This window comes from Ascaphus truei, chromosome 6 (assembly GCF_040206685.1).
Source record: "Ascaphus truei isolate aAscTru1 chromosome 6, aAscTru1.hap1, whole genome shotgun sequence".
Lineage (NCBI taxonomy): Eukaryota > Metazoa > Chordata > Amphibia > Anura > Ascaphidae > Ascaphus > Ascaphus truei.
Genome location: NC_134488.1, coordinates 104768852 through 104784480, shown reverse-complemented (window position 1 = coordinate 104784480; position 15629 = coordinate 104768852). Strand labels below are relative to the sequence as shown.

At 44.7% G+C, this 15629-nt stretch overlaps 1 protein-coding gene across 4 annotated transcripts in view; it reads left to right on the top strand.

The window, feature by feature from the left end:
• Positions 1-10081, top strand: part of MYBPC2 (myosin binding protein C2) — a 74321-nt gene extending 64240 nt beyond the window's left edge. For all 4 annotated transcript variants that reach the window (XM_075605533.1, XM_075605531.1, XM_075605532.1 and 1 more), the window contains 2 exons: positions 3046-3089; positions 8046-10081. In XM_075605533.1, coding sequence (XP_075461648.1) covers positions 3046-3056 — 11 coding nt within the window. In that variant the 3' untranslated portion in view covers positions 3057-3089; positions 8046-10081. The remainder of the gene's footprint in view (positions 1-3045; positions 3090-8045) is intronic.
• Positions 10082-15629: the final 5548 nt, after the last annotated feature.

The window sequence follows — 15629 nt, the reverse complement described above, 5'->3', positions numbered from 1 at the left end:
GTAAAAATTGTGTGCCTAACTTAATGGCCGTCTTTCAGTTTCAATTAATCCTTCAGTCAGTGTAACGCTGCAGCTACAGTGTATCCTTATATTACTATGGTAGTATTATCTATTGTTACAGTTTGCAGCTCAAACTGATGGGAATATTGGCAACAAATTATCCCAAATAGGAAAGTGTTGCCAAGATCTTGCACTGCTGGGAGGTGGGCTAAAACCTGCTATAGAAATCAAAGGATGCTTTAAAATGTATTAAAAATTAGATTACAAGATTAATGAATAATTTTTAAAAAGCAGTCACTATTATCTAATACTAAAGAACTGATTTATTTGAAAAAAACAAAAACAAATAAGATTTCACGTTTTGCTGCTATCAAAACGGACGCTTGGAACATATTTTGGACAACAGTATCATCTAGTGGCCAGAAATGTGAACTGCAAGATTGCTTCCATTTGGCTGTCAAGTTCAGTGGTTATATAATGTGTGATTATATAGAACACACTTGACCTATAATACTTGCACTCGGATAACGATTAGCATGAAATTGCCACGTTTTCCTCGGGGATAACCACCTTGGATTTGAGCTGTTTTTGCACACTTGTGCATTTGCTACAGCCGCATGTGACTGCCAGTATACCGGCTCAACATGAATACAAGTATCCCTGGGACTGGAAAGGGAGAGAAATACAGAGCACCCAGAAAGGACTTAGCTTATCCAATGCCTTATTCGATAGCAAATTATTGATCGGTTTGGGAAAAAGAGAATGTTCTATTCATACAGTTAAAGAATACAGTATTACGGCACTTTGTGGCAAGGTTTACAAAGGGTAAGACCGCTGATGAAAGAGATAAAGCAACCAAATATCTGCAGGTTTCAAACAGGACAGGCTTGCGTAAACCAGCTATATACTATTGATAGTTTAAAGCAGGGGGTCTCAAATCCAGTCCACAAGCCTCCCCTCCCCCCCCCCCTCCCAACAAGTCAGGTTTTCAGGATATCCCAGCTTCAGCACAGGTGGCTCAATCAGAGCAGGGACTGAGTGAGCCACCTGTGCTGAAGCAGGGATATCCTGAAAACCTGATCTGGGGGGGGAGGGGGCACTGGGGTTGAGCCCCCCTGGTGTCTCTGGCTGTTCTAAAATTCTAATCTTTGCTACTTGATTTTGTTGTAATGATTTTAACGAGGGTCTAATATTGCCTACAATTTATCTTGACCTATTTGTGCTTTTCAACCGATTCGTGCAAACTGGGACCGTCCTACTGCTGCGGCCGAGTTTATTCGAGCATTTGCCCGTTCTCGGCCGCAGCAGTAGCCTGGCGCGCGCCGGAGGGTGACAGGCGCGCGCCGAAGCAGCGGAAGAGCGCCCTCCGATCGGGGTGCTCTCCCTCCCGCTGCCGGGTCCGCCGGGTCCCCCGGAACCCCCTGCCGCCGTCCCCCACATCGCGGGACACCAGGGCTCCCTCGGGGAGCCCTGGACGCGCGTGCAGGGGGCGCAGGCTCCCGATGACGCGTGACCGCGCGTCGGTGACGCGCGGCACGCCGAGGGGCGGCCACTAGCAAGCCGGGAAATCTCCCGGCTTGCGGATCTGGCCGATGAGCAATAAAGTGTGTCGGTAGTGTAGGTAAACCGGGACATTTGGTAGTTTTAGCCAGAGAGTCTACCTTGCTATTCAGGGCACTGAATTGCACTGCTATGATAGCGAAGGGGTTAAGTCAAGAACAAAATACAAGCAGTTAATGTATATCCAAATCCATGCAAATGCATATAGTCTTCTTTTGTACTAAAATAGGCTCAAGGGATGTAAGTGAGCTCCATGAATATGCATTAGTGAGCTCTTGGAAACATGGGCTGTTTGCAGCTCTCCGGGATAACATGGGAAGGTTGCACAGGGTCAAAGGCAGTTCTCCAGGGGCCACATCAGAAAGCGTCTAAGAGCCACAAACATATTGCAATAATTGTAGATACATTTAAAGACTTAAAAAGTATTATATTTAAATATTTTGCAGGCATTTGTAACGTGTACCATATATACTTACGCACTTACCATATGTACTTACTCACTTACCATATGTACTTACTCACTTACCATATGTACTTACTCACTTACCATATGTACTTACTCACTTACCATATGTACTTACTCACTTACCATATGTACTTACTCACCTACCATATATACTTACTCACCATATGTACTTACTCACCTACCATATATACTTACTCACCATATGTACTTACTCACTTACCATATTTACTTACTCACTTACCATATGTACTTACTCTCTTACCATATATACTTACTCACTTACCATATGTACTTACTCACTTACCATATGTACTTACTCACTTACCATATGTACTTACTCACCTACCATATATACTTACTCACCATATGTACTTACTCACCTACCATATATACTTACTCACCATATGTACTTACTCACCTACCATATATACTTACTCACCATATGTACTTACTCACTTACCATATTTACTTATTCACTTACCATATGTACTTACTCTCTTACCATATATACTTACTCACTTACCATATGTACTTACTCACTTACCATATATACTTATTCACCATATGTACTTACTTACCATATGTACTTACTCACTTACCATATATACTTACTCACTTACCATATGTACTTACTCACTTACCATATATACTTACTCACCATATATACTTACTCACTTACCATATGTACTTACTCACTTACCATATATACTTACTCACTTACCATATATACTTACATTAGCTTAACTTACAAATGAGGATCCGTGTGAAATTTGCACTTAGCTGCTAAAAAAATCTAGTATGAAATGAACAGGAGCAGAGAGTCCAAGGGCCACATACATGTGTGCCATTTGCCCCCCGAGCCACTATATGAAGAGCTCTGGTCTATTTATATTCTGTTAGGTGGTTTATTTATATTCTTTCTCCAAAACATAATTTTACCAGTATGAAGAAAGACACTAAACTTGTTTCTCCAAATGCAGACCTATAATCTCTGCCACCTTTCTCCTTTCTATTCGCAGTTCCCCAGTAAACATCCCTGCGTTCACTCGGATGAAAAGTGACAGTAAGTATCATGCAGTCCCACACAGACCTGGTGCAAGCACTTCACCTCGGGGCAGCTGGCTGTGACAATGGAACTGTAGTTTGAAATGTAGTAATAGGGGAAAAAGAGAGCGAGAAGGCCGCGGTTTGGGAAATTTGGGCCATCTCAAGACAAATCCTATCTACTGTTGCAACCTCATCGCAGTCTCATTTTAACCCTTTGAGTGCCAGAAGAGTGCCTGAGAGCCACAGCCCCTTCGGCACAGTGCGGTCACATGACCCCTGTTAATAGCGGTCACGTAACCGTGGTGGTCATTTTTCAGGAAACGGAAGACTCCTCCCTTTCCTCAGTGGCTTCATCGTGTCCTGCGCTCCACGGGAAGCCAGGCCACGATCGGACCCAGAAAAAAAAAACCCCAGCCCTTTGAGGGTGACAGTCACTATGTCAAGGGGTCCCCGGAGTGCCAGTCCCCATGATGGAGTGACTGCGTTCCTGGAGGACTCGAAGGGTTAAATTGCGCTTTGTGAGTCTCCTTGCTAACCTAACATTTCTCAATCTGCGCCATCAGTGTCAAAAATGAGCATTTTGGTTGTGCACAGAAGCGGGCTGCGCTAGGTGTACAGATGTTAATGGTATGTACTAAAAACTCATGATACTGGGCGCCAAACAGACGTAACCCTGAGAGAGTCCGTTACTAGTGTAAGCGCAGAATGAAGTTTCTATATATCACCAAAAATGTATTTGAAGCTGCATGGACGTTTCATTATATAGGTGAACAAACTATTATGTTCACAGTATGGCTATTATAAGTAATATTACACTCATTGATATTCACCAACGCTAGTTACAAGTAAATAGAAAATACACATCATTCTGTTTGCATTTGAATTAAATCTATCGGTATTCGACATGATGCAACGTGTTCATTTCACACTACGCTATGTGCATCACATGTATGAAACCTTCATACTGTAAATACGATGCACGTTATATGAAGGTTTGTGATTCTTTTTAGCACTAAAATTGTGGAGCACAAACACTTATTAAATATGATCACACAGGCCCCAAAGTTAGATAGTTGCTTGGGGACAGCAGACAGGGCTTTGTCATGCAATGCATGGGCTTCTGGAGATGAAAGGGGTTAATTCGTCACTCTCCTTCACTATTTGCTCTTCTTTCTTCCTGGTATTTGTCAAATCTCTCATTCCCTGCTCGGCAAATATTTGAGCAAGTACATGGCAGTGTAGGCCTTGGTGTCAGTGTGTGTGCTTACCCAGTGTATTGTATGTAAGCCCTGTGAGAGGCAGGGTGATGGTGTGCTCCAGTGTGTGCATGGATACAGGCAGTGTGTGTGCATGGAAAGGCCATGGGTCAGCCCCGCTGGGTGTTATGGGTAGCTGCAGAACCCAAGACTAAAGTGCAATAACTGAGCACTGTGACCCAGATCCACAAGGCTTTATTATTCACTAACTTACATCAACGCCTTGTTAACTGCTAACAGGTATCTTCAAAGCTCACTGACACAGCATTAAGTCCTGGTTTGGGCTATAACGGACATTAGTGCTAATCTTATGCAAAAGAGCTGTTCCCTCTAAAGATGCAGGTCCATAGAGGTCCGTTAATGCAGGGGAGTCGGAGGGCGAGCGGGGGGTGTAGAAAGAGACCTGTGCACAAAAAGTGCCTCTCTCCCAAAATCCATGTCAGGTTCTGGAGGGAGCTAATTGCCACCTGCAGGCTGGGCCGCCACCAGAAATCTTTGGGCCAAGGACAGATGTAAGGGACCAGCTACCCCCCTTCCCCTATGCATTGCAGGGGTCTGGGTGTGAGGGTGAAGGTATGGGCCTGAGAAAGGAGGTGGGGGGAAGGTATGGGAAGTAGGGGGGGTGAAGTTGGAGAAGGTATGGGCCCGGGGAGAGAGCGTATGGGCCTGGGGAGAGAGGGAATGGACCTGGGTAGGGAGAGAGAGGGTATGGATCTGGGGAGGGGGAGAGAGGGTATGGACCTGGGAGGGGGAGAGGGTATGGACCTGGGAGGGGGAGAGAGGGTATGGGCCTGGGGAGGGGGAGAGAGGGTATGGACCTGAGGAGGGAGAGAGAGGGTCAGATCTGGGGAGGGGAGAGGGTATGGACCTGGGGAGGGGGAGAGAGGGTATGGACTTGGGGAGGGAGAGAGAGGATTTGGACCTGGGGAGGGGGAGAGGGTATGGACCTGGAGAGGGGGAGAGAGGGTATGGACCTGGAGAGGGGGAGAGAGGGTATGGACCTGGGGAGGGGGAGAGAGGGTATGGACCTGGGGAGGGGGAGAGAGGGTATGGACTTTGGGAGGGAGAGAGAGGATTTGGACCTGGGGAGGGAGAGAGAGGATTTGGACCTGGGGAGGGAGAGAGAGGATTTGGACCTGGGGAGGGAGAGAGAGGGTATGGACCTGGGGAGGGGAGAGAGGGTATGGACCTGGGGAGGGGAGAGACGGTATGGACCTGGGGAGGGGGAGAGAGGGTATGGACCTGGGGAGGGGAGAGAGGGTATGGACCTGGGGAGGGAGAGAGGGTATGGACCTGGGGGGGGGGAGAGAGGGTATGGACCTGGGGAGGGGGAGAGAGGGTATGGACCTGGGGAGGGGAGAGAGGGTATGGACCTGGGGAGGGAGAGAGGGTATGGACCTGGGGGGGAGAGAGGGTATGGACCTGGGGAGAGAGGGTATGGACCTGGGGAGGGGGAGAGAGGGTATGGACCTGGGGAGGGGGAGAGAGGGTATGGACCTGGGGAGGGGGAGAGAAGGTATGGACTTGGGGGACATAACGCCCATTACTGATTTTGGTAACAAGATGGTGTGAGTACTTGGCGATGTGGATGTGGATGTGGCCTGTATGTGACAGCAATCAGCGTGAACATTCAAGAGAAAAGCTGCCATTAACATAGATTAGTATGAGAGAAATATTTTCAGGGGGAAAGTAAAATAAAAAATATGAATACTTTCAAGATGAGAATCAGGGAGTCTCCCTGATAAATATAGATCGTTGGCTAGTATCTAGGAGGCATTATGATGTATATGGAAAGGAATGAGACATTCGTTTTCACATGCTTTTGTCCCAGCCTGTAGCGAATGTGTCTAATGAATAATAATGAGTGCTTATCTAAATCATATGACCTTGCCGATTACTGATAAGGAGGTATGACTTGACGTTGCTGCAGCAGGCAAGGTTAGGAAATGTTTTATACATCTGCATATACTATGAACCAGGACACTGCTCGGAGAAATGATCATGCATGAGCAGTGTTACACGCCAGTGCAGCGTTAGTACAAAGTGCAAGTCACTGGTGAAATGTTGTTGCCTTCACATGTCAAATACCCCAGAGATTATCTGGCTGAAACCAAATGATTCCAATTAATGTGCATGTCATTACCCAGAATCCCTGGCTGCAGTGGAAGCCCTGTTTGCTAAACGATAGTGGGAAAAAGACAGGGTTACAGACCTATATGGGAAATGCAAATGCATCACAAGTGGTCTTTTTATTTAAATAAATAAATAAAAAGACAGAAACTAGGGCTGAACAGATAAACATTGTATGAGAAATAGCAATACAGGAAAGAGCCACACAGTATTAAACTGTAGTTTGAAATTTGGTAAATAAACCCAGTTTTAGGAATTGGTGCCACTCACACTTCTTCATACAGTATATAACGTGATGGTGCTAGTCACCCCTTTATTATTATTATTATTATTATTCTTTTTCTTATATAGCGTTAAGCATGTACACAGCACTGTACAAAATAATAAACACATTACCTGAATGTGACAACAATCGTGAGTGCTACAGATGTAAACAAGTGAGAGGGAATACCTGCCACAAAGAGCGTGCAATCTAAATATATATATATATATATATATATATAAATATATATTAACACATATGATACGATGGTGCTAGTATAACCCTATAGCCACACAAGTCACCATGAGTATCAGAGGGCAAAAGGAGATAATAAGAATCAGCACCCTATAGGGATGCCAGGCGGCTTCTCCAAAAATACTGGACACAATGGTGAAATGTGCACTATGCTTGACACACGCTTCATGCAGTTTCCTCCTCTCCTTTGCCCCACTCCCAGTCTCCTGACACCTCCTGGTTGGCTGCATTACCCCGCAGCAGCCAATCAGGATGGAGGAAGCTGCCCAGCCCCTGCTCTCTCCCTGCTCGGGGAAATGCCTCGCTCCCCCAAGCCGGTCAGGTCACTATGTCCAGAGAGGTAATACCGGTATACACACACATGTCCAGAGAGGTAATACCGGTATACACACCATGTATTACCTCTAATTTTTTACTGGACAGAGTGTCCAAATACTGGACAGTCCGGCTCAATACTGGACACCTGGCAAACCTAGCACCCTCAGATACAGTGTTTTATTTTAAGTGATGTTTTAATGGTACATTGTGATACATATAAGAAATTAGGAAGATAAAAAAAAGGCTACCAGATATAACAACATAATGACCAAAGCTCATCACAAATAGTCCAATACAAAGTAGCAGAAGCATGAAGCCTTAGAACGTGGGGAAGAACACAGATCTCAGAAGAGGGGAAATAATTCAAATCAGTGTTTTGTGGCAATGGCTCCTCCATCAGGGAATACCCCCAAACATTTACTAAGCAGTGCTATTCAGTTCTGGGTTAGAAGGGGACCTATGGAATAGAACATTTTAGTTAATATGGGCCTAATTGTGTTGTCCTATGCTGTAAATATGCAATAATTAGCTTTCTGAGTCTTAGTGTTTGGAGAACTGTGAGCTACTGTACGCTTCGTCTTCTCCTTCTTCTTCTCCTCTCCTCTCCACCCACTATGCAGTAAAGTTGGAGTGAGAATGTGCTGAATAGGATCTTCCAATAGGGGTTCAGCTGAGCAGCAGCAGCAAAACTTGGCCTGTGTCTCCAATTGCTTATACCTATCTTTGCCTCTCTTTCTATTCTGCAACGCAGGGTTTGGATAAATCGCTCGCTGGTTATCAACACCGTAGAAGCCAAGAAAATGAAGAAAAGTGTCTCAATCTTCCTGCTTTTTGTTATTATATTTGTGCTATTTCCTATGCTCTTTTATTTGGTGTATTTGTAGACTTGGAGCACATAAGCATTTCTTGCGATGTATAACACATTCATGTAAGAAACCAGCCGCTTACCTGTTCCTTAGTTATTATGGTAAGTCTGGCTAAATGCAAACATGCTATCCATCGCCTGGTAACATTGTACGCTAACATGTTGGCGTATGCAGCTCCTCTTTCAATGTATTTCTCTTGACACGTGGGGAAATAACTTGCTTCTGAAATGTTTTGTCCCTGAAGGCTAAAGATGCAATAACACCTGCTTGATACATTTCTCTTGATAACTGCCTATACATTTCCCTTTCCATCCAGATTACACCTTCCCCTGTGAGATCTTCCATAATTGTTCTGTTGTGAATAATGCCGATATAAACAAACTTTAATTAGCAACTCTAATCAGCAACAGTTGACACATCTGCAAACCTTGGCAGTGAAGGGATTCATGTATTGCTATTTTTATCTGGCTTAAAATGACACCAGGTCGATAGTTTGTGTTTCTGCAATATAGACAGCAGGTCGGCCATGTTTTTTTCAGCATCGAGTACACATTTTTGCTTATGCAGAACAACTAGGACGTAGGAAAAAAGATGGGTCAGGTATAAAAGTGCCTAACCATATCGTCCCGTATCTCCCAGATTGTACTCCAGTGCTCTTTGGGGTTAGTGGTCCCACTGTAATTGATAGCAGTTTCTTTGAAGTTATGGTATGTAATTCACCTCCATATCATCCCCAATACACCTCCATATCATCCCCAATACACCTCCATATCATCCCCTATACACCTCCATATCATCCCCAATACACCTCCATATCATCCCCTATACACCTCCATATCATCCCCTATACACCTCCATATCATCCCCAATACACCTCCATATCATCCCCTATACACCTCCATATCATCCCCTATACACCTCCATATCATCCCCTATACACCTCCATATCATCCCCTATACACCTTCAGATCATCCCAGTGTATTCAAACAAACATGTTCTCCTTGTGCAGACCTCAGCAAAATCCTGTTTTGTTTTATGTGGCCTGGACTATTCTAATCGTATTGCAGATGGACCCCGGTCCCTGTGGTTAGCTTCAAGAGATTATCAAAAGCAAGGAAAGGGACAATACATGGATTGTATAAGGGTCATATCACTCACTGTCTGAATCTAATTCAAATTGATTATATATATATATATGTGGAATAGATCCAGGCATCAGCATGCATGTTTACTAGTATTACAATGTAATGCAAAGTAATGTAATCCAATGCTTGCATTGTTATGGAATACAGTGTTGAGATGGGCTACTGGATTGAATGTGACTTATTATATCAAGTCTAAAGAATGACTACATTTTTTTCTAAAGGTCCCTCGAAAGCAATTCAAATATTTCAAAAAGGAATCTGCTTAGGAAAACAATGACGAGGTGGAGAAGCCTTAACCCTTTCACTAAGAGACCTGCCGAGTACTTCAGTGAGTTGTTAAAGGAATATCGATGGTGCAGTATCTTTATATTGGTGCCATAAGACCAGTGTATCCTAATACTGCCAGTAGACTTGCTTTATGCAACATTCTCAGCTGCAAAATGGGGTAGCCAGGAGCAGCTGTGCATTTTCGTCCCATTTTGCAGCGGACAATTAGCTCTGTAACTGCACTGTCTCCAATTTACCTCTTTGATGCAGTGTTTATATAACCTGATCTGTGTGCTCATAGTTTCAGTACCCCGCTGTGTCCCCCTAGTTCCTTTATGGCTGTTGCAGTCTGCATTACACACCTCGGAGATTGGAGCACGGGATATCACTGCCAGCGCTATTCACAGACAGTGAGCTAGCATTTCTCACTCGAGCCATATTACTCATTTGAACTGTATGCTGTCGTGTTATCAGTTATGTCTGTCAATAAAAGTTCATACAGACACCATCACAGGACTGTTTATTCAAGGAAGTCTGAAGCTGAGACTGTTTTAATAATAACAGGTGGGCATAATATAATGCTATGGTGAGTGCATGAGGTGGAAGAGGTCATAGAGAAAACATCGAAATGGAACAAAGGGAACAAAACAGTACTGCAAAAGTCTCCCTGCTTAATAACATTATGTCCAAACAACAAACCTATAATGATCGCATTATGGCCTATATTTACTAAGCCGTTTTCTGCTATCAGACACCTTACAATCCATTAATGTAAGTGGGGTTTAAGGTGGCTTCTAGCCTGACTGCAATGCAGTGAGCATATACTCCGTGTCAGTGTATGTATAGTGCAGTCAGGTTATACTCCGTGTCAGTGTATGTATAGTGCAGTCAGGTTATACTCTGTGTCAGTGTATGTATAGTGCAGTCAGGTTATACGCAGTGTCAGTGTATGTATAGTGCAGTCAGGTTATACTCAGTGTCAGTGTATGTATAGTGCAGTCAGGTTATACTCTGTGTCAGTGTATGCATAGTGCAGTCAGGTTATACGCAGTGTCAGTGTATGTATAGTGCAGTCAGGTTATACTCAGTGTCAGTGTATGTATAGTGCAGTCAGGTTATACTCCATATCAGTGTATGTATAGTGCAGTCAGGTTATACTCCGTGTCAGTGTATGAATAGTGCAGTCCGGTTATACTCTGTGTCAGTGTATGTATAGTGCAGTCCGGTTATACTCTGTGTCAGTGTATGTATAGTGCAGTCAGGTTATACGCTGTGTCAGTGTATAGTGAAGTCTGAGATTGCACCATACACTGGGTACAACCTGGGTACTATACACTGGGTACAACCTGACTTCACTGGTCTGGGTTTCCTTCTCCTCGTCCCCAGTAACACATGGGGAATGGATGGGTAGGGGTGGAAGTGACACATGGGAAGGGAGGAAGGGAGAGCGGGAAACATGGGAGGAAGGGGGGGGAGAGGGTAACACAGGAAGGGGGAGAGAGGATGACACATAGGTAGGGCGAGAAGAGAGTGACACCTGGGGAGGGAGGGTGGAAAGAGTAGGTAACAAATGGGGAGGTTGGGCGGGAAGAGAGGGTCAAACATGAGAAGGGAGGGCTGGAAGAGAGAGTGACACATGGGGAGGTGGGGCAGGGAGAGGAAGTTACACATTGGGAGGAAGGGCAGGAAGAGGAGGTGACACATGAGGAGGGAGAGGGTAGCACAGGAGAAGTGGGGGAAGAGAGGGCAACATATGGGAAGGGGGGAGGGTGACAACAGGGATATGAGAGAACTGAGAGGGAGTGTGACACATTGAGAGAGAGGGTGACATGGGGAGGGAAATCAGGGAGTGTGGGTGACACATGGGGAAGCAGGGATGGCGGGAAGAGAGGGGGACACATGGGGAGGGAGGGTGAAACTTGGGAGGCAAGTCGGGGAGAGAGGGTGACATGGGGAGGCAAGTCGGGGAGAGAGGGTGACATGGGGAGGGAAGTCAGAGAGAGAGAGGATGATACGGGGAGGGAGGGGAGAGTGGGTGACACATGGGGTGGGAGGGCGTGGATAGATGGTGACACATGGAGAGGGGGGGTGATGGGAAGAAAGGGTGACATGGGCAGGGAGGGCAGGAAGAGAAGGGGTTGCATATGGGGAGGGAGGGTGATACATGGGAGGAAGCAGTGGGTGACATGCAGGGGGTTCTGGGGCAGGGAGTGGCATGGGGAACAGTGGGTGATGGGGATTTCAAGACAGAAGGTGACATGGGGGGACTTTGGAGCAGGAGGTGACAGGCGGGGACTGCCCTGACTGGGTGACATTTGAGGGCTGTTGGGCAGGGGGTGACATTGGAAGTGGAGCAGGGAGTGGGGTGGGGGCTGTACCTCCTCCAGTTGCAACTTGCAGTGCTGATGGTGATTAGGACCTCTGACCGCATTGCGCTTCGGATGGGAGGGTCCTCCTCCCTCACCTGCTTCCTCACATGGCGCTATCGTTCCTGTGCAGCTGTGTGGGAATGACAGGGCTACATGGGGGGCAGTTGCAGGGAGATTATTAGGTTGGGTATTTTAGGTTTGACAGTGGTCCTTGCCTGCTTAGCTACGCCCCAGGGGAATCAGTTGCAGTCATTTGAGAAGTGGAAATAATTAATTAATCGACTCGAATATCAACTGTGAGGAGACAAAAAAAGCACTTATCACATTTCTTTATTTAAAATTGAATTGTTTATTGTAGTTTAGATCAAATGTTCCCTGACCACAGAAAGAGCTGGATATCAAGAACTGTCAGACCACGTGTGTTAAATGATTATACACTTTTAATTCGGATACCACAATGTCACTGTATTTTCCCACCTTTATTCTCATTGTCTTTGTCCTCACTATGTGATCAGTGAAGGGACAATCAGTTGCTTTCCAGTCAAATAGCAACTGGTTAAATAGATATCTGGCTGCCCTGTGTATCCATTGTCTGTCTATTAATTAGATTCATCTGGCACCGAGGCTGCTTGTGTTGATGCTCATGTAAATGAGAACTACACACCTCATGAGTCAAGTGATGCTACAAAAAAGTCAGTCAGCCCATCAGACACTTTTAAAGCCGCAGTGCCATTTACTCATGTAATTAAAAGCAGCAGTTGTGCACAAATGTTTTGCAGGACGAATGTTAACCCGGTGCTTGTGATCTAATGGAATATAGGGGTAATGAAAGAAACACATAATAATAAAATTACATTGTTAAAATGTTACATGTACAAAAAAAAAAGAGTTCATTTTAAATAGAGTTGGTTCTCTAACTTAAGCTTGAAAATATGTGGGCCTGTTTATGCATTTCAGACTACTGGTAAATGATATGTATTTTGCCAGGGTTAAATACATGCAAGCTGCTCCCGCTCACACGCTTTCTCAGAGACTCCTGCTGCTAGCTGGGACTTGGATCTGTGCCAGTACTTTAGAGACCTGTTTCTAAGGGATTCCTGCAAGGACCAGGCATATGATATCATATGCTTGAGATGATAAATTCAGCCTCCGTGTGTACAATTACTGTTTTGCAATTGCTCTATTTTTACTACAACAGTTTTAAAAAAAATGTGTCCCTAGGATTCACAGCTGGCTGACTTTACTTTTTTTTTTTTTTACATTTTTATTTAAACATGCTGTACATAACTCCACAAACATAGAGATGGACGAGCCAGTCCAAATCCATTTCCCGTGGATTGTTTAGACCAAATCCGTCTGCAGATTAGAGGTAGAGGGGGATGGGGACGGAGGGATGGAAATCCTTTTAGGAAATGTGGGATGGGACTCATTTAAATATACTTTGCATATCATCAGCATATCTCCCAGTTGGGTACCTCAGGGGTGCGCCTTTTTCAGCACAGGCACGTCTGCCTAACTTGTTTGGAGGGGCGTTTGAGGGGATGCATCCATGCATCCAAAACTGGAGACACTAGAAAAAAATAGAGCATTGTTCCGTATCCATGCTCAAAAGTGAGCATGAGGCATCATACAGCATATCTTATATCCATAATGTAGCAAAACGTCAACAACAAGTACAGGTATCTTCCATATAAAGTCTTGCTAGTCTAGTCATATAATGCTCCAATAAAGGGGAGGAACGACAAGATTAAAGGCGATAAGGTGGGATGACCGAGCCGACCAAATTAAATGGACAACCGGACCCCATCAAGAAACCTCATGTAGAGATCACTCCCCTGGTGCTAGACTTGATAGGCTTGAGAGTACTTAAAGGATATGAACAACTTGAAATTTTAAGTACTCACACTTAGCAGTAATATGTCCTGTAGTCATCGTGCTACTGTGCCATTGATTCAGAGAGACGATATCCCGTACAGAGAAGGGCAAACAGTGCACAGCTTGTTGAACCGGAGATAAAAAGAAGATCAGGAATTGGTCAAAATTAGCTCTTTATTAGGTCATCCAAACAAACGACTCCCAAAGCACTGTGAGAAGATGCCCTTCGGCAGCCCGAAACGCGTCAGAGTTTCCTCGCACAGTGCTTTGTGAGTGGTTTGCTTAGATGACCTAATATAGAGCTTTTTTCTCCGATTCAACAAGCTGTGCACTGTTTGCACTTCTCTACGGGATATCGTCAAAACTGGAGACACTACTAAGGTGAAAGTCTCTCCCCCCCCGATTTATATATATATATATATATATATATATATATATATATATATATATAAAAAGGTAAGGGCGAGTCCAAATCCGCAAAAAGATTTTGTGCATCTCTAAACAAAAGCCACAAACGGAAGATGGTATTTTTACATTACATAAGCTTGTATCCAGTCATCATTAAACAGGGGGTTATTTACTAAAGCAACCCAGCTACTAAACTGGGGCAAAACTAGTGAAAAAGAATTACACCAGGTTTATGAGGAAAAAAGTATTCCATTGTTTTCATAGGGAATCCTTCACAAATCAAAAATGGCGAAGTTTGCCCCGAACAAATTTGCATCTGCAACAATGTGCGAGCAGCGACATAATGGTGCTGGTTTTGGAGCAATGTTACACTTTGCGACACGATACATATCACATCTTTTCTTTTGATAAATACAGTGCTCTTTTTTTATTGCACTGATTTTGCAGCCTGAAGACTTTAGTTAATAGATCCCCAAGAGGGAAAGCTAGCAGGACAGGAAACTAACTGTAACAATTGGGGCTGTGGTTGCTTCCTTAGGCTGAGATTATAGTGCGTGCTTGAGCACGCGCATGGCGTGGCGGGCACCCGGCGCTCAAGTGATCTCTGCACATACTGTTTCAGGCGGTGGTGGGGGGGGGGGGGGGCGTGGCGGAGATGTAGCTATGACGTCACGGAGCTGGTTTGCCGTGATTGGCTGAACCGCTCACGTGACGCGGCCGTCGCTTGAAAAGATATTTCGATTTTTGAAAAGACATTGGAAATTGTTCTTGCCGCATGTCGTCCGCGTCACGTGAGTGGTTCAGCCAATGAGGGAGAACCGCTCGTGTGACGTCATGGCCACGCCTCCCGATGCCTCCAGCTCAGGTTTCATGTGCGCGCGTGACGTCACTCAGTTGCGCACACGCCGGCAGTATAATCACAGCCTTATGGTGCACACATGATTGCTAATGTGTTTGTTATGCTTGTTATTGTTTAACACCTCCATTGTACAGCGCTGTGGAACATGTCAGCGCAACATAAATAAAAGATAAGAATTATAAGATCTACATTAGGCCTCATAAAAGGTATAGCTAAACATTTAATGTGCAGGGTTTGGCATTCAGGAGGCTAGGTCCTATTCACAAGCTTCCCGTGGCGCCAAAGAGAACCATCTTGTTACAAGTTACACAAAGTGTGGATTTGAGAGAATCCGTGGGTTTTCCAGGAAGCAAAAGCCTTTTGTGAGACTTTTAATACATCATTATTGCTTAGATGAATTATCCAAATGAATGATTAATATGATAATTTAGATCATTGTAAGCGCTCCAAGTGTTTATATTGTATAAATATCACTGTCACGGGGTGTAATTAATAACACTTCAATAGGTACAGTGCTTTTTGTGTTTTCTTTTTTCACACAGGTC